Source organism: Manis pentadactyla, chromosome X (genome assembly GCF_030020395.1).
Source record: "Manis pentadactyla isolate mManPen7 chromosome X, mManPen7.hap1, whole genome shotgun sequence".
Classification (NCBI taxonomy): Eukaryota; Metazoa; Chordata; class Mammalia; order Pholidota; family Manidae; genus Manis; species Manis pentadactyla.
The window spans coordinates 111035999-111062083 of record NC_080038.1 but is presented as its reverse complement, the minus strand read 5'-3'; the positions used below and the strand labels follow the sequence as shown (position 1 = coordinate 111062083).

General features: G+C 41.7%; 2 protein-coding genes across 5 annotated transcripts in view; both read left to right on the top strand.

The window, feature by feature from the left end:
• Positions 1 to 4832, top strand: part of SEPTIN6 (septin 6) — a 66599-nt gene extending 61767 nt beyond the window's left edge. For 2 of the 4 annotated variants that reach the window (XM_057495259.1, XM_057495262.1), the window contains one exon: positions 558 to 1777. In XM_057495259.1, the coding sequence (XP_057351242.1) occupies positions 558 to 573 (16 nt within the window). In that variant the 3' untranslated portion in view covers positions 574 to 1777. The other 2 variants (XM_057495260.1, XM_036917272.2) reach the window with 2 other exon arrangements.
• A 6756-nt stretch (positions 4833 to 11588) lies between these two features.
• Positions 11589 to 25154, top strand: NKRF (NFKB repressing factor). The gene is made up of 3 exons (XM_036917267.2): positions 11589 to 11858; positions 20608 to 20738; positions 21698 to 25154. Exons 1-3 carry the CDS (start codon positions 11593 to 11595, stop codon positions 23653 to 23655), a joined length of 2355 nt encoding a protein of 784 aa, XP_036773162.2. The 5' UTR covers positions 11589 to 11592; the 3' UTR covers positions 23656 to 25154.
• Positions 25155 to 26085: the final 931 nt, after the last annotated feature.

The window sequence follows — 26085 nt, the reverse complement described above, 5'->3', positions numbered from 1 at the left end:
TAGTGACAGATTTCCATAGTTCAAGTTTTTAGGTAACTGGTCTGGACCCTAGCACAGAGCCTAGCACCAATTGCAGACACTTCTCAAACAGATCCCAGGATACCAGTTAGCTGAGTGGGACTGTTCCAAAGGCTGCGTGAGGAGAAACCGCAATCTCCTCTGCTTTCCCTATGGGACCGAGGCGATCAGTGGCTGAGAGCCTGGCTCTCTATCCACCAGCCTGAGGCCACCGGGAGATTTACTGGAGTTATTCCTGTACAGTGTGTCTGGGTGGGGGTGTTAGTCAGTATCTAATAATTAAAGAGAGAAAAAGTACTGTGTTGATAATCATCTTACTAGCTAAATGCCACTGCACTACTGCTGCCACTCAGAGGTGTGTGTGGTTGCATGAGAGAAAGCATGTTCCCAGGAGCCAGTGCCATTAGACCTCAAGACCACCTAACAAGGCTATATTCTAATTTATCTGTTAGACATCATGACAAACAATTTTCTTCTAACCTTTTGTTTTGTGCATTAATCCATCCATTCATTAACCCAACTTCTCTTTTCATTTTCAGTTTAGGCTTCCTGTAGACGCCCTTTTCCTGCGCAACGGAGCTGGGCCTCCCTTTCTCTAATTCACCCTTAACACATCTGGGGGCACACAACCTGTGCCCTCCCCTCTCTCCCTGACAAGGTTTATAGAAGCCTGAGAGTCCAAGGACGGTGCCTGGCCTCTGGTCAAGAAGCCAGCAGTCATGTGGCTTGGAGATGCACCATGCATCCCAGGGCCCCCAGCCTGCCACCCATCTTTGCCAGACTGTAACATGCTCAGGAGTCCCATCTTCTACACTCCACCAGCAGCTTCCCTGTTTGAACCCTGATTGCTGCTTGGTTCCCTGACATATTCACGTCTACAGTGGCTGGGTAAGCGCCAGTCAGCATGGCTTTCCCCATTAGTCCCCAGTCACTGGGCTTCCCTGACTAGCCCTCACCCTCCAACAGGAGCCGAAGCCCCTTCTCAGCAGGCTCCAAAGTAATCCCTTTGGAGCCTTTTCCCTCTTGCCTCTCAGTCCAGCCCTTAACAGTTTTGATTTGCTCCAAGTAACTGCACTCAAGCTGTGTTAAAAATGCGGAATGAGTTTATTTACAACAAACCCTTCCCAGAAAACACGACTGCTGAAGAGAAGAGCATAAATTTCCCCTCTCTGTAATATGGGTACCCCATGGATGCGGAAGGGAGAATAAACCTGAATGTTATTATCAGCCTAGTGTCTTGAGTGATAGACTTAAGGAGTTCTTCTGAGAAGTCTCAGTACCTCTGTAATTCCCTTCAGGACTCCACACCATCCCAGTAAGGGGGCATGTGTGACCATCCGGTAGCACACATGATCATCCAGGGCCATGAACAGCCACACTGGGCAGTCACAGCAGCAGTGTTTTAAGTTTTGCTCTAATGAGTCTTCCAGTTTGCTTATTTGGTGAATGTGATGATGAGTTTTAATCTATATTTTTCACGTGTTCCCCCAGTAAGAAGAAGTGAGACAATCAGCTGGAGAGGAGAAAGAGGTGTTGGATCTTGGAAAGCCCCTTTCTCTCCAGTCTAAGAATTAGATTTTTTAAAAACATTCCAGGACTAATTTTTATACCAAGGCCTATCCAATAGTGGCTTTGGGAACCCCTTTGAAGGAGAGAGTCCTGCATCGTCCATCAGGGCCACCAGGCACAGTGAGACAGGGAGAGCTGGAGGTGAGCTGGCAATGATCTGTGGCTAACACGCCGTTTCTCTACCCTTCCTTTGCAGTAATTCATGGCTGTGTACTGAATAGTATTCCCTGCTACAGCTGGACTGGACTCCACTTAGCTTTTTCAGCCAAGGTTCCTATTTTAACTGACAGCTTTCCTTTGGGGTGCCAGGCAGCCAGGACCCTTACCCTTGCTGTGTACTTGCACTTCACACCCCACCTCTTCTTTTGAGTTCCGCCTCCCAGCCCCAGTGGCACTGATCCTGACCTTCTTTCTTTAAATTATTTTGACGTTGGTTTTTTTTTTAACCACTTTTTTTCCCCAAAACACACAGTCAAACAAGGCTCTGCCAAATTTTCAGGCCTTTTTGCAATGTTGAGAATGGGGAGGGGTTTCTCTCTTCAACAGTAGATATAAGGGAAAAGTAGAAAAAAGGAAAAGCAAACATTTACACACTATCTTTTCTTGTTGGCAGAGCAAGGGGTGCAGTTCTGAGGTGTGTTTGGTGAGTCACTGACTGGTTAGTGACCAGAGGCAACTATGAAGATGATGCTGTCAAAGCATAAGCTAGTTTTCTTGAGAAAATCCAAGTGTCATTGTAGAGCATGTTGGGAGCCTCTGTGCTTGGAGGTTCAAAACAAAACAGAACAGACAGGAATGTGAATATTTGGCCAAGTAGCTCAGATGCTAAGTTGGGCTGTCAGGTCTCCTTGGGAAAGGCATCTTGCTTGCAGCTTTGATGTTACCAAGTCTAGTTTCACAGCTGCTTCCCAAGAACCCCAAATTTAAACAGCCAACCGGTCTCCATCCCCTGGGTAATTATTTGCATTACAAATAGGCCCCCCTCATTTGCATTTGTTTACAGATTAACTGCTTGAGGCGGGAGAAGCCCTGAAAACCTCAAAATTTTAGAGCCACCCAGCCTTTGAGAGATCTCAGAGACTAGACAGAATTTTTTTACCAAGGGAGAACTTTGGGTCCATAAGACAGATGTGACCCACATTTTTCATAAGAGGAAATTGAGGCCCAGAGAAGTGAAGGGACTTACTGGAGGTCCCAGTGCTATTTCGTGGCAGAAGCCAGGCTAAATTCAGTGGCTCCTGACTACCGATCCATTTCACAAATGGATTCAATCTGTTCCTGTATGTTCTTGGAGACAAGGTCTGTTGATGTTCAGAGAAAACAAATAGTATTACAAGGCCCTTGAGTCTTTTTCCCCATAGAAGAATAGCCAAGGGGAGTTGGGTAGGGGGCTGGCAAAGCAGAAGACTTCAGGCCAGCTCTGAACTTAGTGCTTCTGCTGACAGTAGGATCCCCAGGCATCTGTTAGCCGGCCAGTTTTCCTGGAAGTCTGGAATGGGGCCCAGGCATCCGAATGTTTAACAGGTGTCCTAGATGATTCTTGTAATCAAGGAAGTTTGGTAAACAGAAATCTACCCTGTGAGTGAACATGAGGCCTTTAGAAAGTCTATCAGGGCTATTAAAATAATTAAAATAGTTATTTTATTGGGTAGCTCTTTTCACTGTAGACAGAAAGGCATTTTTCCTTCTTCAGTGAAAAGGCTTTTTAATTAGTACTGTACAATTGTTACTAGTTTTTTTTAAAAGATACCCTAAGTACTCTGTTTACTTCTGGGGAAACAAAACCAGTCATTGGAAATGATCTGCACTTTTATTTTTCCCAACTGGAATGGAATGGCTTTCCTGAAAAATCCCCATGTCTGTACACGCAACCCCCACCCCCAAACACACACACACACACACACACACACACACAGCCCTCATTTCTCAAGCCAAGAAGTTTGCTTTTCCTGCCTGCAGTGCAGAGCACTTTGGTTCTTTATTTTGTTTTTTGTCTTAATCATTTGGTATTCACGTGTGGCTGTTAATAATGTGCTTTTGAATTAAAACAAGAAGCTTTAAACCGGTGTGTGGTGTTCTTAAAACCTTCTCAGCAGATTTGCTGGTGGTGATGGTCCATCAGTGGCCCCATTACTATCCTGTATTCTTCATCTATAATCTGTGCTATCTCACATTGCCCACTCCCCTTGCCGTATCTTACTTTGTGCTTTCTCTTTGGCTAATTTCGTGTTTTCTTTCTCTCTCTCTCCCTCTCCAGCTTTTTTTAATCTTGTCTTCAGAAGCTGCATTAAATCTAAAGGACAAGACTGCCATTCTAGAAGAGTTAGGGTTCCACACTGTCTCAAACTAGAAACCAACCAATTCCCTCTTCCCTCAAACTGTGCACACACACCACACACTCAACAGTGTTCATGTGTCCCTGTGTCCTGGCAAGAAGCTCTCTCCTGACTTACATGGTCTTTTAAATGGAAGTGTCTTGTTCTAACCTAACAAGGCAGGAAAAGAACCATCAGAGCTGGAGAATGAACCAAATGCAACCTCAGAGAGACAACTGCAGGACGACTCACCCAAGTGTAAGTGACCAGGGCAAGAGACCTCAGTTGTGGGTGTGGAAGTGCTGTTCACAAGTTCTCTGTTTTCTGTTTTTTTCTTTTTAAACACCGATTCTCCAGTTCAGTGGATTGACTGTCTACGGCCACTATTAAACATTTCTGAATATGGGAGAGAAAGGCAAGCAACACTCGGTATCTTCTTCAGCATTCATAGACACTGCAGACTTTCCCCTGGCAAGGGGGAAATGGAGCCACTAGCCTCAGGTGGAGAAGGGAGAGGCAGGATGGGGTTTAAACTTTGTGAGAGCAAAATTACTCTGTTCAACCTTCCAAGGCCAGCTGGGGTCTTGAGAGAGGTTTCTGCTCAACCTGGGATCTGATGGGAGAGCTTTGATGTTGGTAAATCAGCCTTGAATTCATTGGTTTAACTTGGATCAGAATGCCATGTGGCATCTCTATGACCATTAGCTTCCACTGTCCCGTGTCTCTTGAGAGAGCCTCTTTGCATGTTTTCCAGAATCTGTTTGTTTTTCCTTTCTTTTCCTTTGTTCTTTTTGCTCAAAGGTGTGACCAGTCACTGCCCCTCAAGGGTTTTCATTCTCCAGGAAAATCATCCCAAAACCAGCACTGTTTAGCTTGATACCTTTCTAATGTCCATGTCAATTTTCAATAAAACTCAAAAGAAATGCTCAATGGCTGTGTGATCTGATCTGAAATCAGTACATGATGCGGGTCCACCAAAGTTTGCCTCAGGAGGAGTGGATGGCTGCCTTCCAAGTGGGTGACTGGCATATGCAGCCTTCCTAGGTGGCCTGCTGTGTCACCCCTACCCTCCTCCATCTGGGCCTAACATTCCCATTGGCTGGGGGTGGGCAGGAAATCTCTACTTTTCCTTTATTAGCATGGATTTAACTGATTCCTTGAGCTCATTATCACCTAGGATAAAAGATGAAGAAAGTGGAGTGTCAGATCCTATAGAACAAGGTTTGGGTGAATTACAATTCTGGAGGGAAAAAAACTGTACCATTTGTCTTTCATTTAATCCTGTGATGTGCCCTCCCGAAAATTCATGAATATGACTGTTCTCTATGACTCAAAAAGCATTCTATAGATAGCAGGTACAGGTGACACTAGAACAACATGAGGTTGAACTGTGTAGGTACACTAATACATGAATTTTTTTCAATAAATATATCGGAAAAAAATTTGGTGATTCGCAGCAATTAGAAAAAACAGTTTCTCTAGCTTACTTTATTGTAAGAATACAATATATAATACAACCTACAGAATATGTTAATCAAATGCTTATGTTATCGGTAAGGCTTCCAGTCAACGGTAGGTTATTAATAGTTTTGGAGAAGTCAAAAAGCTATTTATATGACCCTTTATGTGGAGGGTCAGCCCGCCTAACCCGAGGTGTTCAAGGATCAACTACAGTACTTTGTGTCTGGGTCTATGAGCATTAAAGTGAGCAAGAGGGGGCGTGGTCAATTTTCATAATTTTGGTTGCAGTTAACGTGACGTTTTCTTTCATTGGCTTCATTCCCGAATGGCCCGATGCTGGAGACTAGAGAGTGATCTGTATCCTCTCCATACCCAAGCCTGGAGGCCTCTGGAGGACCAGAGAATCTACCCTGGCTTGTATAGCTCTCACATTAGGGGGCAGCGGGGTGAAACACTCACCTGTGACCTCCCAACATCCCCGAGCAGCGGCAGGCACTGAGTGTGGAAAAGCGCAGGCTCTGGAGACAGACAGACTTGCTGGCCATGTGTGCTCTGGGACAAACTGTGTGAAAAACTTATCTGTAAGAGGAGAATATCAGGGACTCCTTTGCAGGGTGATTGTGAAGGCTGTATGAGCTAATGTATATTAAAGACCTGGTCAGTCATAAACTATTCATTATTAAGGATGGAGTTTTCCTTCTACTCAAAGTACCTTAGGTTCTTTTAACACAGGGTTTCTCAACCTCAACACTTAACATCTGAGGCCAAGTAATTGTTGTGGAGGGCTGTCCTGTGCATTGTATAGCAGGTTTAGCAGTGTCCCTACCCAATACATGTCATAGCACCCCCTTGTGCAGCACCCCCACCCCAGTGGTAACAATGAAAAAGGTCTCCTGGAGAGTAAAATTGTCCCCTGTTGAGAACCATTGCTCCAGGCCAGGGGTCAGCAAACTTTTTTTAAAGACCAGCTGATAATCTTACTATGTTGATGGACAGTGACTGTGAATGGGGATGTGGGGGGGACTTGGTGGAGGGGGGAGCCTAGTAAACATAATGTCCTTCATGTAATTGTAGATTAATGATACCAAAATAAAATTAAAATTAAAAAAAAGACCAGCTGATAAATATTTTAGGCTTTGCAGGCCCTGTGGACTCTACAACTATTTAGCTGTTACTATAACACAAAAGCAGCAATAGATCTATGTAAAAGGATGAGTGTGGCTGGCTGCCAATAAAACCTTACTTATGGATACTGAAATTTAAAATTCACACATGAGTTTCATTTTCACAAATGTCCTGAATTTTGATCTTTTTCAACCAAAAAATGTAAAAACCATTCTTAGCACAAGGATCATATAAGTGCAGGTGGTGGTACCAGACTTGGACTGTGGGCCCTAGTTTACCAATCTGACATCTACCGCGTTTTAGTGCTTGTTGATGCATAATTTAGCCTAAAGGTGTTAGAAGTGATTGGTCAGTCCAAGGAAATAAGAAATGAAGACAAATGGCTGAGGTTCTAGTGCAAGTTAGTGGGGAAAATCGGTTTGGATAACGAAAAATTGGTGTACAGTTTTGCTACACCAGGGGCAGGGGCCTGCTGTGGCCATGAGAGTCTGTTCTGGGGCATTGCTGAGCAAGCGGGAACTTCATCTGCTTCTAAGGAGAGAACCAGACCCCTAATACTCTCCAAAAGGCCAAGCAACCCAGGCTCCAGTTGTAAGGCCTGAGGTTAAGCCATGCCCTCTTCTGTCTGCAGTGCCCCTACTTTGGGAGATTTATGCCTTGGCTATAAACACAGCTTTCTTGCTAAGCCATTCTTTTAAAATACAGGCACCCATTCAAGGAGTTATGCATTTGAACAATAGTATCTCCCAGTGGTTTTGCCACCTGGTCCTACCTTCCACTGGTGTATGTTCAGGTCCTGCACTACCTCTTAGCTTCTTTGGCTTGGGTTTTATAAAGTCCCTGTCCTGGGCTCAACACCTGTAAAAAATTCTATCTATATCTGCTATGTATAGGATTGGGGACAAACTCCTTATCTTGGTTTTGGGGTTAAATAGCTTTTTCTTCATCAAATGATAAGGATATATTGAACACCTCCAATGGGCTTGGCCCCATGCCTTATACTATGGGGGATACTTTTGCATGAGATCTAGTTAGACACTGCTCTTGAGGAACTTAGACTGGCCCCAATTTACTTATTCAACCATATTTTCTGATACTTCCTAATAATCTCTATTCCAGTCCACTGGTCTCTGCACCGGCCTCTCCCTGAGTTACACAATCTTATTTGTTGACTTTGTCTGAAATATCCTCTACTGATTTAGATCCTGCCTTTGAGGCTCAGGCCCTACCTTCTCCTTCAAGCCTTTCTTGACCCCCACCCACCTAGCCTATCTCTTCTCCATTTTTTAACTTCCTAGTTGAACTTTTTGTAATTTTTTCTGCTTCCCCTTTGAGGGACCTCCCTCCTCAAGTGATGTTAAGCTTCCCAAAGATAGGAACATCATCTAACACCCTCCAGAGGGCGCAGTAAAATGCTGGACACACAACAAAAAGGTAACTAGATTGAGATTCTTCACCAATGTAGGGAGTTACTGCACTTTTCAAACATTTAATTTCGAAATTAAGTTGTAAGAATAGTACAAAGGATACCCACACACTCATGACCTGGATTCACCAATTGGTAATGTTTTGCCCCATTTGCTTTATCATTCATGCTCTCCATATATGTATATAGATAGATAGATAGATATACATATTTTTTCTAAATCATCTGAAGGTACTTTACATGTATCATGGCCCTTTACCCTTAGATATTCCAGTGCAGATTTTCTAATAGTAAGGATTTTGTCTTACAGAACTATAGACGGTTATCGGTTTAGTAAATTTAACATCATTACACTACTTTAATCTGTTGAATGATATGCTTTATAGCATTTTTTTTCTTTCCATATAGGGTTCAGTCTAGGATCACCCATTGTGCCCTCTTTAGACTCCTTTAATCTGCAACAGCCTTTGTCTTTTATGATATTTTTGAAATCTAATTTAAAAAAAGATTGTTCTCATTTTGTGTCAAAGTATTGTCCAATTTCTCCACTGTGTAATTACTGGGGTCTTTATCTTCTTTGCTACTAATAAACAATCTGGGGAGAAGTCCATAAGTCCATGCAAACATCCTACTCCTCATAAGAAATTTCCCCCTAGATTTAGCATCTACTGATAATTCTTGCCCGAACCCCTACAAAATGATGATTTTTCCAACTCCAACACTCCCTTCAAATATACCTGTCAGCAAAGGCCCTCCCTTCACCCTTATTGTTTCTTTATCTACTTAGCATCACTGTGGACTTACTGCTTTCTATTCTTTTGATGGTTTGTTACTGTCCTTAACAACTTTTGTACTCAAATTGCTAAGATTTGGCCAGTGAGAACTCCTAGCTATTGCTTTTAATCCATTAGTAAACATTCCTCAAGAAGATATTGTAGGGCAGACCACTCCGGTCAAGACTTGGTGATCCAATTTCTGGGATAGTTTATGGGAACATTCCTTAGCCAGGCTCCAGGTTTCCCTCCTTCAGTCACTCACTGACTCCCTCTTAGGAAAGGTCAGGGAACTATTAGTGCGTGTGTGTGTATATATATATATGTAATGTACAGACAGTGGCAGGAGCCTGTGTTAGAACAGATAAAGATGGTGGAGGGGAGGAGGGTGGATGATTACTGGTTTCTGGATTGTTTTAGGATTGCAATGGCTGCTTTTATCATTGCTCCCTCCAACACCTCTCTTCAACAATAATCCAGATGTTCTACTTGTGTTTAGGGGTTTCAACCCAGAATGGGCTGAGATAGGTTGGCTGAAGGATTTTTTGATCAGAAGGATTGCCAGGGAAAGAAGGTCATGCAAATTTTGTTTCGTTTTTTAGAGATGCAACCGTTTATTCCATAGTGAGACTTACAAACGGAATCCAGTTATGGCTGTTTCAGAGCAAATAGCCTCTAACATCAGTTTCAGTGCCTTTCGTTTTATAATCCAAGTCAGAATGTGGTTATTTGTTTCTACACGATAGAAAATTTTTAACCTGTGAGGAAGTTTTTATTTTCGCAAAACTTTCAGAAAACGTGTATTGAATACAATGTTGATTTTGATAAAGTTTGGCAGCTTAGGCTGAAATTAATCCAACCATACAATGACCAAACAAGTTAAAATGTAGGCTCCAAGAAAATGAATTTCACAAACTTGGGACAATGGAAAGGGCCTTCATTCAGTCATTCATTCATTTAATTCCACAAATATCTGTGGAGTGCCCACAAAAGCCAGGTCTAGGTGCTAAGAGCAACATAGATGAGTTCCTTGTTCTCATGGAACTGACATTTGGTGGGGAGGGGGAGGAAGGACAAACTTTTAAAAAGCTAATAAGTGATACATGCTGTGAAGAACATAAACAAGGCAATGCAATGGCCAATGAGTGGGGAAGCACTGGATGAGGAGTCAGGTCACCTAGAGTCTGATCTCAGCCTGGCCACGACAGTCTCTACAGCCTTCAAGTCACTTCACCTCTCTGGCCTTATTTTTCACACTCATACAACGATGAGAATTTATGATAATCTCTAATCTTCCTTCCTAGTATCATGTCCTTTGATTTGATGGTTCGAGACTGCCATGACTTCCATAAACATGAATACCTACCACAGAGTCAAAGACAAAGCACTCCCTGTGTAATGGGAGAGACAGGCACAGAAACACATCAGGATGAAATAGTGTGAAAAGCAGTTATCTTTTGCTCTTCTCAGTCCAATACGCCCTACACATCAGATGTATCATACAATGAGAAATAAGTCAGTAAAGAGTTAAAGAGGGCAATGGGTCAAAGCCACATCATCCAATGGTCCTGCTGCCAGTGGGACATTTAGCTTTTTGCAGGACTACTACTTCCCACCAGGACTGTTACCAGTTATAGGACAACAGAGAAAACCCAGTTTCCTTTTCCTTTGTATTTCTACTATAACGAGCATATAATAGGTGCTATGTAAATTCCCTCTGACAGACACTCATTCACTACTTTAATAGCACAGATTGGCAGACTGGGATTGAGGGAACTGAATGGAGAAGATCCACGGCTGGAGTGTGATGTTTGGCTACGGAGTGATTTAGCCATTTGCTGCTATGCAGCTTTCACACCTCTTCTTTGCACCGTTTGTATTTCGTAGTATTTTGCACGTTCTAGATTGGCACATGAGATACAGACTTATTTGCAGTCATGACCAGAACTGTGTAAACATGGTGTATTTGTCAGCAATTGGAAGGGAGCATGGACGATAAAAGTGGTTTACTTGACAAGTGGCGCTGTGGATGATTTTGTTTGCAGGTATTTCATTTTTATTATGCTTTCACAATAAAAGACAAAGCTAATGATGCACGACGCACACAGCTGTTCACGCTATCCTTTGAAGAAAAGGCGCCTCGGAGAACTGACATTTTTAAAAATGTAAAATCCATTCCAAACCTAAGCCCCTCCCAAAAGGCACGGTCCCACGTTGCTCCACTCAGAAACCCGGGGGGGGGAAACGTCAGGAGAGCCACTGCTGCCAGCAACGATCTGAGGGCGCCTTCCAGGGATTTAACAGTACCATGTTCCCCAACCTCAGAGAACCTTCCAAAGATTCCCTTCCTGGAGTTCCCGCCCTCCACTGGTCACCGTAGCGCGTCAAAGGCCCTATTCGTCATCGGAGGGAAAAATGTACGTCGCGCGAGATTCCGCGACGGGATTTTGAAGTTAGGGAACAGCCGCGGCGCAGGCGCACTGGCCTCACAACCTCGGGGCGGCACGCGGGTAGGTAGGCTAGCGCCCAGAGGAGTGGGTGCAGAGCGTGCTGGAGCCTTTTTTCCCCTCCCGCGCAGTGCGTGGGTCTGCGGGTCGCTGGAGGTGCAGAGCGCGGGCTCTGGCTCGGCCACCCAGTGCGCTGTGACTGTGGCGGGCGCCTTCTACCTCCTCCACGAGTTGGAGGAGTGCAGCGGGCGTGTGCCTCGGCGTTGGGACGAGAACTGGTGCTCGCCTTTTCCTTTTTGAAAGGTCGCCCCCAACGCACACACTCCAGTCCCCTGAGAGTTGCTCTTCGCGCCTTGGCGCGCCCCTCCTCGCCCGGCCCCTCCCACCGACCCCCGTTCCGCTAGCTCCTGGTCGGTAGCCGGCTTCATCCCCGGGGTCCCAACTTGGGGGCGGAGAAGATGGCTGGCGGACGTCTGCTGTTGGGGGGCGACTTCCTGTCGCCGCCGCCGCTGCCCCCCCTGCCGCCGCCGCCGCTGCCCCCCCTCCCGCCGCCCCCGCCCGAGCCAGTGCTGGAGCAGTGGCGCTATAGCCACGAAAGTGACTGGCAGTGGGCTCTGCGGCGCAGCTTCATCTGTCGGCACCTGCACAGCTATCCCGGGGCTGCTCTCGACCAGCTTCTCGCGCTCTCCGCTGCCTGGACCAACCACGTTTTCCTGGGCTGCAGGTGAGGAAGGTGTGAGGGACGGGTTTGGGATCAGGATAGGGGTCGGTGATGGGGGGGCTCTGGATAGGGACGGAGGCAGGATAGGGATGAGGTCTTAGAGACTGGAGATCTGGAGGTGCTGGAGGACACCAGAGGGCTCACTATTGGTCTGGGGCGAGGAGGGTGGTTGGCGGAGTGAGGTGGCCCGAGATGACATAACAGCTAGCAGGGTGCGGGGATCGCGGGAGCGGACCCTCTGGGACCAGGGATGAAGATAAAAGAGCGCATAAAAGAGAATTGTTGAGAGGTGGTCTTTGTGGCGGTGGTTTTGGAGGGTCTGGGAAATGATGAATAGCAGAACCTCGTAGTGGACCTGCATAGGACCTTCCAAGGATGCGGTATCCGCAGAGATTTTCGACTGTCGGGATTTTGGGGGTCCGCGGTGGGAGGGGAGGGAACTCTGCGGTTCTAAACCTAGACTCCTCCTGACCACTCTGCCTTTCCATCCCCATTAAATAAAACAACATCAGCCCCTAAGCTGAGTGTTGCCGTGTCCTGGGGAAGCGGTTTGTATGAGGTCTCTCAGCTGCTGGGTCCTCCTTGCTGGTAGATTTGCGCATAATGTGGACGCAAACAAAGAAGTGGATACAGCTACAGCAAAAATAGATCGCCCTCCTTTCGCCTTAAATGTGATCAGTGGATTAACATTTGGCGTCTGGGTGAGGTTTTAAGTGTGCGTGTGCGTGTGTGTGTACCCCCCTTTCCCAGACCCTGGTGCGCGCGTTCTGAGCAGGTCTCCTTGAAAGCTCTTTACATACAGTGGAGACTGCAGTATAGTTCCAGCGCATTTTTTAAGAACAGACTGCTGGGACCTCTGTCCTTCAGAACCCCCAAACAGGTCCTATACAAGACTATTGATTCCTTTGAAAGACTGAGGGGCTTCTTTTTTTTGACACTCCTTCCTCATGGTGGATTTTTTATTAGGAAAGATGAGAAATTCTGGAAAATGATCAGATCACATTCAGCCTGTTCAGTTTCAGGAATGACTGTAACAGTTACAGAGAAATAGTATTGTCTGCTCCTACCCTTAATTGTTGAATAGTATCCAGTTCTTGATACTTCACTTTGCTCTCATCACAAAAATTAATTTTTTCCTATCGTCTCTATATTAGTGTAAGATCTGCCTCCAGAAATAATCATTTCATTGGAGGAACTGGTTACAACTGGGGAAGTCTCAGTTATTAATCAAGTCAGATAAATGTAGTTGACCTTCACTTAACATGTTCTTGCATTTGAAAAGGTACTTTTATCCTGTAGTCATAGATCTTCCTAATATCACAGAAGGCCATGGGGATTCTGAGTCCTAAAAAACAAATCTTACATGGGGGAGGAGAATAACCATCCTTTGTGTTAGTAATAATAAATCTGACCTTCCCACTAGAACGTAAGCTCCCTTAGCGAAAGGGTTTTGCTTTCTTACACCTTTATCCTCAGTGCCTAGAAGAGCACCTTCTACATAATAGCTGCTCAGTAAATATGTGTGGAGTGAACAAATGAATACAGCTTTATAATGTCCAAAATACTTAAAATATTTATGTACCTCAGTTAATACCACCTTGGGAATTAGGCAGTGTCTCATTTTTACAGCTAAATCAATGGAGGCCAAGAAGTTAAGAGGCTTTTCCCAGGTCCCACAGTTGGGGCTAGGGCCCTGGTCTTCTGATGCTCTTAACGCTGAGACACAGCTGCTGTTTTGGGGAAGAATGGACCAGGAGTGAAAGCAAGTAACTGACACAAGCCACATTATTACATGTCAGGATTTCATTCCAAGAACAGCTGCCTTGTATATAACTAGGGCATTTAAAAACAAAGCAGGCCAGTGGTAGTCGGTGTTAGTAGCTCGAGCATCCAGGGCATTTTGTGTATGTGTGTGCTCACCCAAGCTCATCTGTGTATAGTGTGTGTGTATGTGTGTATAGATATATATAAATACACGTATACATACATATGTGTATGTATGTATATAGTCATCATGTCACATGGTAATTAAGTCAGTTCAGTCAATACAAGAAGTGACATAACATCAAGTAGTGTAACTGAAAAATGTTTGCATTATATCTGATAACTTAGATGTAAGAGAGAGACGGGACAATAAAGAGTCTCAGAAGCTAGGGACCAGGTTGAGTCTTCCACTTTAGGCAGGCTTTTTAGCTGGCGTCTTCAGGTAGGTAGAATCTATGTTCGGGTACTTGTTAACGTTGATGTTGGCAGAGCTCTTGTTTTCTGGTCTATTCTTCTGTGATAGAAGAGGTTTTTTTTCCTCTCAAGGGAACTGCAGATCCATGGTGAAACAGCTCATTCTTAAATTGTTAATTTGTTGTTCAAAGTTCATGTCTTGCCAGTGGGTTTCAGCCCCGGGCAAGTTCATTCTTGATTCTGTGAGACCAAAAAATGACAGTGGAACGTTTTTGGGGTGAAAGGGCTTATACTCAACTTTATTCCCTTGGTGATAGGTCAATCACTAGAATTCCGTCCACTCAGAGAGAGTCTGCATGCAGCAAGCCGGTCTCCGCTTCTGGGCCTCTCTGCCCCCGCAGCCATCTCAGCCTCTGTCCTCGGTGCTGCCACCACTCCAGCTTCTGCTCTCCTGCAGCTGTGCAACCCAGAGCACTGAGTGGAGCTCTTTATTTCGAGTCAGTAATACCATATTGCCCACACGTGTGCAGTAAGCAAGCTGACCAGGGTCAGACGAGAATCCTGGCCGTAGGAAGTTTCATTTTCTCTATAGTTCATCCCTTGACTTTTAGAACATTAGCAAGAAAGAAGGTCTTTGTACTTTTTTTTTTCCACTAGAGGGCTTTCTGTATTTTCTTTTAGTTGAGGTTGAAATAACTCCCAGGTTTAGGATATCTTTGAAAACTCCTTGATCATAAGACCAAGCCAGGAGGAGCTCACATGTGCAGGGAGGCAAACCATGTTTCATTCTTCTGGGTGATAGAGGTGATCTTCCTGCAACAAGTCTTGATGCTCTAACAGTGTTTTGCAACCTTCAAGCATCAGAATCACCTGTCAGGCTTGTTAAAACACAAGATTGCTTCACAGTATAGGTAGGTCACAGGAAAGGCAGTACAGCATGGAAAAGACAAGTAGTGACTCTGTAGCATCTTACTACACTGATGGACAGTGACTGCAATGGGTGGAGTGAGGACTTGATAATATGGGTGAATGCTGAAACCAGAATGTTGTTCATGTAAAAACTTCTTAAGATTGTATATCAATGATACTATAATTTAAAACAAAAAACAAAAAAACACAAGATTGCTGTCAGCTGCCACCACTCCCACCCCCATTTCTGATCCAGTAGGTCTGAAGTGCGGCCCCAGAATTTGCATTGCTAACAAGTTCCCAGGTGATACTGATGAGCAAATGATCCTGGGATTACTGAGGATCCAGGGATTACACTATGAGAGCCACCACTTTATAGGATAAAATAATGTTTTCCCATCTGCTTTTTTATCATTTTTTCCCTCATAATCCAGGCAACCAGGAGCTCAAGTAGCTGAAATTATTTCTCTTCCCTTTTTTATTTGTCTGCTTCATAAAAGTAAACAACCTGTGAAGAATTTTTTCTGCAAGCAATTTCTAAGAAATGTCATGTGGCTAGTGAAAAGTTAGTACAGTCTTCTAAAACAACTATACAGCACTTATATAATTGTTCATATGAGTACCTAGGGAACTGTGTGATTTTTACTTAAAAACTGTAGATAATATATATGCATTTAATGATACTTTACATCATGGTCTCTCCATTAGATAGAGTACTGTATAACCATTAAAACTTGTGGTAATGACGTGGAGAAAAAGCTTATAGTAAATTAAGAACAAAAAAAAACCCCACCTGATTGAAAATCAACATAGATGATCTGATAGTGATTTTGGTGGGGAGTGGGGCGGCAGTATATGGAAAGCATAGAAAAAAAGAATTAAAAAACTCCAAAATGTCGATGAACTTACTGGTGGTTGGGTTTGTAGGTGCCCTTCTTGGTGGATTCTGTAAAATTTCTGGAGTAAAGGTGTTTCTTTCAAATTCACTACAAAAAAATACAAAATGAAGGACTGAGTAATGAAAGCTTTACTGCTTTATTTAAAATTCGTGGAACCACATTTTTATTTCTGAGTGGCTACTCTGGAGAATTTTAGAAATGGGAATGAAATCCTAGTGGTCTTCTTATTAAAGACTCTAGATTAATATTTGCATTGTTCTTTGAATAGTCAAGTGTTAGGTAGTGTATATGGTCTCTTCCATTATTTGAGCTGGTTGGACTGGCTCAGCATTAACAGCTTCCTAATAAAGGACTGAGAAGCTGACTGTGTTTGCAACCTACACAAAGGTTTATTTTTATAGCCTATGGGTGTTGTTGAATTTTGTGGTAGATGTAATGAATAAGGAACAGTAAGTAGGTATAATTATTACTAATGCTGGAAAAAACTTCAGAGAAAAGTGAGAGTGAATGGAACAAGGCCCAAGTGCATCATTCCTGCGCACTATATGCATGACATAAATGTCATTTACAGTTGTACACCATGTTTGGAATCAGGCTATAATTGCAGGTCTGGAGAATTTAGACTGGAATTCAAGGTGAGTGGCTTGGTTTAGTAGCAGTTTTGGTAGCAAAAGTGGCATTTCCAGTTTTAAGATTTGAAGGCTTCATCTCACTTGCGTAATCTTTTGTTTTTATCTTAAACCTTAGAACTTGGACTCCCTGATCCAAATGGAAGTGATATATAGAATATAGGAGGTTTTAGGCTATGCTTTCTGATGTTTAGATAAAAGTAAGTGAACATAAAATTACTTCTGGCATTTAAATACTGGTGTTAGCAGCAGCACTAGCAATTATCAGTGGGAAGTGCAGGATAAAACTGAGCTAGCTTCCAGTAATGTCAGTGAAGGCTACCATGTCTTGACTTCTGTATTTCACAAGAAAAGATATCTGATGGGTGTGGAACCTATTGTGCCAAAAATGGAGAATGTTCCCCTCCTTCAAATTCAGAACCTAATCATGTAAAGGTGTGATAGTTACTAATTTTCAGAACTTTCTTTCCAAACACCACCAAAATTCTCTTTTTTTGGTCATAAGCTGGGAAAGGCTCTGAAGGTAGAAAGGGTGAGCCACCATGATAACAGAAACATCTCTTGAGCCCACATTTTTGTTTCTGTGCAGTAAAGTGATATTCTGTCCAGCAGCCAATCTACTTCATAAGGAGCCCTTTTAAAAATTGATTTTTCCATAGTTAAAAAGCTTTAAAACATAAACACACACATAGAGGAGTTTAATGGATCCCCATGTACCTTATTACTCGACTTGAACAATTACCAACAGTCTGTCTTGCTACCCTTCTTGTTTTGTCTATTCTTCCCCCAGCTTTTTGTGGGGGATAGTCTGGAGTACATTAAAGAAGATCTTGGCATCATTTAATCTGTGAATACTTCAGTATATATCTGTATCAGATAAGAATTTTTAAAACTAGAGTCATAATACCATTATTCATAATCAAAATTAACAATAATTTCTTAAAATCATCCAAAGCCTAGTCCATGTCACTGTTCTCCATTTGTCTAAAAGTGGCTTTTTACATTTGGTTTGTTTTATTCATGATCCAGAAAAGATCCATGCATTGTTTCTGGTTGATCTCCTTTAACCTATAACCATTCCCCTTTCCTTTAATTTTCATGCTATAGGCATACCTCATTTTATTGCGCATCACTTTATTGCCTTTTGAGATGCTGCGTTTTCTACAAATTGAAGGTTTGTGGCAACCCTGCCTCAAGCAAGTCTATCTGCACCATTTTTCCATCATTTGCTAACTTTGTATTGCTGTGTCACATTTTGGTAATTCTTGTAATATTTCAAACTTTTTACTATTATTATCATCGCTATGGTGACCTGTGATCAGTGATTACAACTCACTGAAAGCTCAGATGATGGTTAGGATATTTTTAGCAATAAAGTATTTTGAAGTTAAGGTTTGTAGATTGTTTTTTAAAATGTAATGCTGTTGCACACTTAATAACTACAATATAGTGTAACCATAACTTTTACATGCACTGCAGTATGGGCTTTATTTCAGTGGTCTAGACCTAAACCTGCAGTGTCTCCAGGGTATGCCGGTATTTATTTGATGAAGAAATTGGGTTGTCACATAGTGTTTCCTTCATTCTGGATTTTGCTGGCTATATTCTTATGGTGGTGTTTAACATACTTTGGGGAGTTAAAGGCTTGATTAGGTGTAGGTTCAGTTATTTGGAGGGCAAGAACGCTTTGTAGATAGTGCTTTGTATGTCTTGTATCACATAAGGGGACACACATCTGGTTGTGTGTCTTTAATGATATTAAGATTATAAAGTTCCTCATCAGCTTTTTCAACTTGTAGTTTTTATTGAGATAATTGTAGATTCATGTGCAGTTGTGGGAAATAATACAAAGATATGCCCTGTATTATTTACCCAGTTCCCCCAGTGATAGCATTTTGCAAAATTATGGAGTAATATCACAGCCAGGATAGTGACATTGCTACAACCCACTAATTTTATTCAGTGTCCCCCAATTTTACTAGTATTTGTGTGTGTGTATTCAGTTCTATACAATATATCACTCACATAGGTCTGCGTGTCCACTACCACGGTCCAGATGTTGAACAGTTCCAGTACTCCAAGGATCCCATTTCCCCCCCAACATACTACCCAATATTGCAGGCATCAATAATTTATTCCTTTTTATGGCTGAGTAGTGTTCCATGGTGTGTACGGACCAAAGTTTAATCATTCACCTGTCAAAGGACATCTGGGCTGATAGCAGTTCTTGGCTGTTACCAGTAAAGCTGCCACAGGCATTCATGGACAGGCTTTTGTGTGGGCATAAGTTTTCATTTATCTGAAATAAATGGCCCAAAATGTGATTGTTAGGTTGTGTGGTAATTATGTGTTTAATTTTGTGAGGAACTTGCAAGTTGTTTTCCAGAGCAGCCACACTCTCTCACATTCCCACCAACCATGCCCGAGTGATCCAGTTTCTCTGCATCCTTGCCAGTATTGGGTGATCTGACCCCTTTTCACTTAAGCCATTCTGAGGTGTGTTGTGATAGCTTGTTAGTTTTAAATTGCATTTCTCTGGTGGCTAGTGATGCTGAAGATCTTTTCACATACTTCTTTGCAGTCTGTATATCCTCTTTGGTCAAATGTTCTGTTCATGTCTTCTGTTCATTTTTTAATATGATTTTTTCTTTTTACTGTTGTGTTTTGAGAGGTCTTTATACTAGATACTAGTTTCTGGTCAAGTGTGTGGTTTGCAAACATTTCTCCCAGTTTGTAGTTCATTTTTTCATCCTCTTCCTGGGGTCTTTTTTTCTTTATTAAAGTATCATCGATACACAATCTTATGATGGTTTCAAATACACAATACAGTGTGGTTCAGCTTTCACCTCATGGGGTCTTTTGAAGGGCAAAAGTTTTTAATTTTGATGAAGTCCAGTTTATCAGTTTTTCCTTTTATGGATCGTGCTGTCAGTGTCAAGCATAAGAATGGTTACCTAGGTCTAGATTCTGAAGATTTTCTCCTGTGTTTCTTACAAAAGTTTTATAGCTTTACATTTTATATTTAGGTCTGTAATACATTTGATTTGTGTGTGCGGGCTGAGGTTTAGGTTTAGGTTTTGTTTGCTTGGATGGTTTTTGCCCGTGGATGTCCACTTGCTGCAGCATCACTTGTTGAAAAGGCTGTGCTTCATTGGATTCCTTTTGCAGCTTTGTCAAAGCCCAGTTGTGCATGTGTGTGCACATCTATTTTTGGGTTCTTCCCCATCAGCCTCTCAGCTCATATGCTTAGCAGCCATTGATTATCATTTATTATTTCATTTGGGGTTGCAAAATGGTAGTCGTCTATCATTTCTTCATTCATTAGCTGGAATGCTTCTGTAAAAGAGATTTTTCCTTACCAGTCCAGTTGCTCTAAGGTGCAGTTTGTGCAAGAAAATTCTGGATCAATGCTTGCTTTTATTACCTGTTTTTGGAAAAATGACTTGATTCCCTGCCATTCTCCAAAAGTGACCAATAATGAGTTTGTAAGTGTCATTATGAATGGATTTTTAATGTATCTGATGTGTCTCAATCCACTGTGGTTACTGTTCTTACTGATGCTCGGGTTGGCTCACTTTGCCAGTAGGAGTCTGTTCAGATTGGCTTTTGAGTCTGTTTGGCACAACTGCTGAGGTCTTTGGCAGCTTCCTTATATCCAGGCACAAGAATATCTCCCAGGTTCATCTTGCACATTTCCCACCTACCCTTGGAATCAGCCCTTTCTCTAAGGACCTTGATTCCTTTTTCATGGGACATGATAGATACCACAATCAGGATGTTAACAATGCAGCAGCTCTTAACACTCTTCTCTAAATATATAAATGTAACTATTTACATATAATATACATACATGATAGAGAAAAAAAATCATGCATTTATATAAATACTTTTGATTCAAATTAAAGATAAGGTCTGCACTTAAATTTCTTGATTTTATGTTTATATACTTTCTAATGACAGTAACATACATCACTCATTTGATAAATAAATATTTTAGGTTATAGTCTTCAGTTTTATAGCCAAGATATTCTGTTGATAGTCTGTGGGAGCAATTATAAGATTGACTCATTTAGTTGCTTCTTTAAAAAAAACTGCATTCTTACCTGTTTTAACTGTAGATTATATTAACTTAAATAGGTACAGTCCACGCTTGATGGAAAAAATTCTCCAAATGGCCGAAGGTATTGATATTGGGGAGATGCCTTCATATGATCTGATGCTGTCCAAACCTTCCAAAGGTCAAAAACGTCACCTCTCAACATGTGATGGTGAGTATACTTGTGTCTGGAAGGTGGGATTTGAAGAAACAACATGCTTTTTTTTAATGATATGCGTGTGGTATAGAATTTTACATAACATTGGATCTTACACAAATGTAAAAAAAGTTTTGACTTTTAGTCATGTCAGTTTTCTTTTCCATTTGCGGATGCTAAAAAGAACTGAAAACTAAGAATACTGAAGTCATACTATAATGCTATCCTTGAAGTCCATGCCATGGGACCTCCCTCTAAATAGAACAACCTTATAATCTGATCATTTGAGCATCTATGTAACTAAATCCTCTCGGTTGGGTTCAAGATGGAACCAGCTTTGTACTGAACAGTGTTGTAGGGTAGAAGCTCTAGTGTCTGGTGTAGCCTCAACAGAGAGTACTTCCATAGCTTTAAACTGGAAGTTGAAAACCTCTGGGATTTTTTGATAATTACTTTTATTTGATTGTTAGTCACAACTGTGTAAAGTACCATCACAGAGTAAGTCACCTCTGATACAAGAGAGAGGCTTTGTAAATGCCTCTGGTCATCATCTCTGTTGCATTAGAGCCATCTGTTCTATTTGCAATCCTTCAGAGGGGAGCTTTTCAGCACAGGTGGTATGAGATTGTACTGGAACGACCTCTTACTTGGTACACTTCACCTTTGCTTTAACTTGTTAGATACAAAAGCATCTGCCAGTCATGCGTGGTGGTGACCTGCATACTTCAGTCAATGGCATATTTTCTATCAAGTCTCTTCCCTTATACATGGAAGGACAGGAAGCATCCCTCCTTATGCTGGAGTCTTCCACAGATATTTGAGTCCCTTCACCTAAAAGACCTGAAGTTTTTGTGATAGAAGTTATCTTGTACCAACAATACAGCTTGCAAATAATATGGTTGGTACTAATTTCCTGCTTGGTTCTTTTGAAATATTCCCTTTTTAATGAATTGTAAATTTCACTTATTCTATAGGTCAAAATCCTCCTAAAAAGCAAGCTGGTTCCAAATTCCATGCGAGACCTCGTTTTGAGCCTGTACATTTTGTAGCTAGTAGTTCAAAAGGTGAAAGACAGGAAGATCCTTATGGCCCTCAAACAAAAGAGGTAACTGAACAAACACATTTTGCCAGCATGCCAAGAGACATCTACCAGGATTATACTCAAGACTCTTTCAGTGTACAAGATGGGAATTCTCAGTATTGTGATTCATCAGGATTCATTTTCACAAAAGACGAGCCTGTAACAGCCAACATGTATTTTGACAATGGGAATCCTGCCCCAAGCAGCACATCACAGCAGGCAAACTCTCAGTCAGCTCCTGAGCCTTCACCATCACAGACATTTCCTGAGTCAGTGGTAGCCGAAAAGCAGTATTTTATTGAAAAATTAACTGCGACTATCTGGAAGAACATTTCTAATCCAGAGATGACTTCTGGATCTGATAAAATTAATTATACATATATGTTAACTCGCTGTATTCAGGCATGTAAGACAAATCCTGAGTATATATATGCTCCTTTGAAAGAAATCCCTCCTGCTGACATCCCCAAAAATAAAAAACTTCTAACAGATGGTTATGCTTGTGAAGTTAGATGCCAAAATATCTACTTAACTACAGGTTATGCTGGCAGCAAGAACGGGTCCAGGGATCGAGCTACTGAGCTAGCTGTGAAGCTCTTGCAGAAACGTATTGAAGTTAGGGTTGTCCGACGGAAATTCAAGCACACAATTGGAGAGGACCTTGTGGTGTGTCAGATTGGCCTGCCTTCATATGAATTTCCTCCAGCTCTGAAACCACCAGAAGAGCTGGTGGTGCTGGCTAAAGATGCTTCTGGACAGCCAATTTTTAATGCTTCCGCCAAACATTGGACCAATTTTGTCCTTACAGAAAATGCAAATGATGCGATTGGGATCCTTAACAATTCTGCCTCATACAACAAAATGTCAGTTGAGTACAAATATGAGATGATGCCAAACCGCACATGGCGTTGTCGAGTGTTTTTGCAAGATCACTGCTTAGCTGAAGGTTACGGAACCAAAAAAACAAGTAAGCATGCAGCTGCTGATGAGGCTTTGAAAATTCTTCAGAAAACACAGCCCACTTACCCATCTGTCAAAAGTTCACAGTGCCAAACAGGCTCTTCACCCAGGGGATCGGGAAAGAAGAAAGATATAAAGGATCTTGTAGTTTATGAGAATTCTTCTAATCCTGTGTGCACACTGAATGACACGGCTCAGTTTAACCGAATGACAGTTGAATATGTCTATGAAAGAATGACAGGCCTCCGATGGAAATGCAAGGTGATTCTCGAAAGTGAAGTAATTGCAGAAGCAGTCGGGGTGAAGAAAACTGTCAAGTATGAAGCTGCTGGGGAAGCTGTGAAAACCCTCAAAAAGACCCAGCCAACTGTCATTAACAACTTGAAGAAAGGAGCTATTGAAGATGTGATTTCAAGAAATGAAATTCAGGGCCGCTCAGCAGAGGAGGCTTACAAACAACAAATCAAAGAAGATAACATCGGAAATCAGCTGCTAAGAAAGATGGGCTGGACAGGTGGTGGTTTAGGGAAATCTGGTGAGGGCATTCGGGAGCCAATCTCTGTCAAAGAGCAGCATAAGCGGGAAGGCCTCGGTCTTGATGTAGAGAGGGTAAATAAAATTGCCAAGAGAGATATTGAACAGATCATCAGAAACTATGCCCGCTCTGAAAGCCACACAGACTTAACTTTCTCTACAGAGCTGACTAACGATGAGCGGAAACAAATACATCAGATTGCTCAGAAGTACGGTCTTAAGAGTAAGTCGCATGGGGTAGGTCATGACAGGTACCTGGTGGTAGGCAGAAAAAGACGGAAGGAAGACCTACTAGATCAACTCAAACAAGAAGGCCAAGTGGGGCATTATGAACTTGTTATGCCTCAAGCAAATTGAGATCTTCCCAAAGTATTTTGTAAATGCCTGTTGAGGCAGATTTGTGAATTACAGAAATGCTACATGTTCTGGTTGCAGAGTATATTCATTCTTAAGATGTTTCACCTTGTTCATTTCATATAGTGCTTTATGAGATATTGGAATCTGAAGATTTCTGTCCACTTGTATTAGCTTAATCCAGCAGATGATACTGTGCAGTTACTGTTTGTGTCTTTGATATTGCTGTGTCCCTCAGGTTTGAGTAGTTTGTACAAAGCAAGAACAAATATCCAAGTGGAATTTCACCCCAGGAAAGAAATTCCCACTGTAAAGGGCATAGCACAGCGGTCTGCAACAATATGTAAAGTTGATATTGACTACAATGAAACTACAGGCTTAATTCTAGACCTACTGAACATGTCAGATCATTTTGTATTATCTATCTTCATCTTTGTGTGAAGCCAGTTATAGAATGTTTAACAGTAAATTGTGCTGTATGTGTAAATGTCTTACCAACTAAATGATGTAAAACTTTCATAAAGTAATTTTAGTGTTCATTTATTTATAACTTCTACCATGTGGTTTCCAGAATATTGGAAGTGGTGTACTGTATCTTGTGACATATGAATTTTAACAAGTTCTAGTCTTCATGCCAAGAGAGCACTACTTGAGAGAGCAGTTGAAAAGTTTCAAAAACTTTGATGCAATCTAAAGAAAGGAAGGTGGAACTGTTTGTTCTTGGTGCCTTGCAGAGAGACTCACAGCAACTCTCCGTTATAGCTTTCACACGGTTTGGATGTACAGAACATCCAAGGTGGCCACAGCTGTGGTAAAACTTGGTAAAAGACTGAAGACCCATTGGTGCTTTGATGAGATGGTCAGTTGGCTGGTCCCTCTCTCAGAAAGCTATTAAGCCCCCAAAGCCAACTTTGTAACATATTTAAAACTGCTATTTTCACTTATTTCTGGAATGTAAAAAAATGTATAAAAAAATTTAGTGTATGCTTCCTGAATAAAAAGGAGCCGAGTTGATCAAAATGATGGTGTGCTTATTTCTGGGCAGCAGCCTAGCAGGGACACTTTGGGTCTTTGGAGAGGGGAAGTGGTATTTGCACAAAATATTTCAACACCAGAGCACATGTGGATGAACATAATGACTTAGCAAATCGGAACAGTTGATCAGTCACCCATCATGTTCTCCTCTGGACCAACATGCTGGCTTCAACCAAATCTCAGTCTGTTGACTTTTGCATGGTTTTTGTTTTTGTATCTCAGATAAATCTAGTATTAATATTCACAGTATTACTATACAAAGATGAATATTAATATTGATAAATATCTTCAATGAAATGACATTTAGGACAATTAGGTGGTTTATTTAGCAGCACACTGGACATGTAAGTGGCCCACAATAAACAGTAATGTCCCCTTTTATATTTTACTTTTTTCTTTCTGTAAATATTTTATGTGAAGAAACTGTCCATTATTAAATTTGTATCTTAAAAATATAAAGGGATTAACTTTTATTCGCCTATAATGATTAACACAGTGTGTGGTATTTGCCTTCTAGTAACTCTTTCTTCCTACAGTGTATGGCCTTCCCTAATGTTGGTAGTGAGGTAAATGAGGTGTGCATTTTATTTTGGCACTTAATGTTTTAACAATGACAAAGGTAACTAAGCTAAAACTTTTATAGATTTCACAGGATTAATTTTTTTTCCTACAAGGCTCATGGCAACCTTGAGAAGCTATGGTTCAATTAGTGAATGAGAAGAGCCAGCTTTTAATTCTCTGAAGTGACTTTGTGGATTAAGGGGTGTGAAAACTCATTTTTATCTCTATATTTTTTCCTTGTCCCAAAATGATTGGGTGGGGGGCGGGGGTAGGGAAATGTTGCATATTAATCTGGTTTCTTTAGATAAGTTCAGTAGAACAAAATACTAGTGTAATTACAGTTAAGGTTCCTAAATAATTGAGCCAGGTATATATTTGGTTCTGCATTGGAGGGTCCAGATTTCCTAACTTCTTAGATCAGCTTTGGTATTGATGTGGAATTAAGGTGAAGTCACTTAACTCTGTTCGAGAATAAAATATATTGAGAGTGGTTTTGGCAAGAATGAGCTGCTGAGACAACCTTGCTGTTCTATTTTGTCCCTTTTGTTGGTTCCTGTATTTTCCCTTTCTTTGAAATGGCAATCATTTTTAACCTAGTGCCCTTGATGTAAAACCTGCACAGGTACATGAGCAGTTTCAAGTTTTATTTGCATACTTTAAATAACCTTATACTGAGGAACTAACTCTGCTTTCAGTTATATATATAGCATTGAGTCTTACAGATGTACTTTTTAGATTTTTCCTCCCCTTTGATTGCAAAATGAATGAAAGTTTCATGCATTCTGTTGGTATTTTTTAGTAGTATACAATGCACTCACTTTGCAATGAGTAACCCCT

Bases quoted from the DNA above. Each gene is read 5' to 3' on its own strand.
- NKRF (XM_036917267.2), top strand. From the start codon at position 11,593: ATGGCTGGCGGACGTCTGCTGTTGGGGGGCGACTTCCTGTCGCCGCCG. The intron at 11,859-20,607 runs GTGAGGAAGGTG...TAACTTAAATAG, and splicing joins CACGTTTTCCTGGGCTGCAG to GTACAGTCCACGCTTGATGG. The intron at 20,739-21,697 runs GTGAGTATACTT...CTTATTCTATAG, and splicing joins TCACCTCTCAACATGTGATG to GTCAAAATCCTCCTAAAAAG.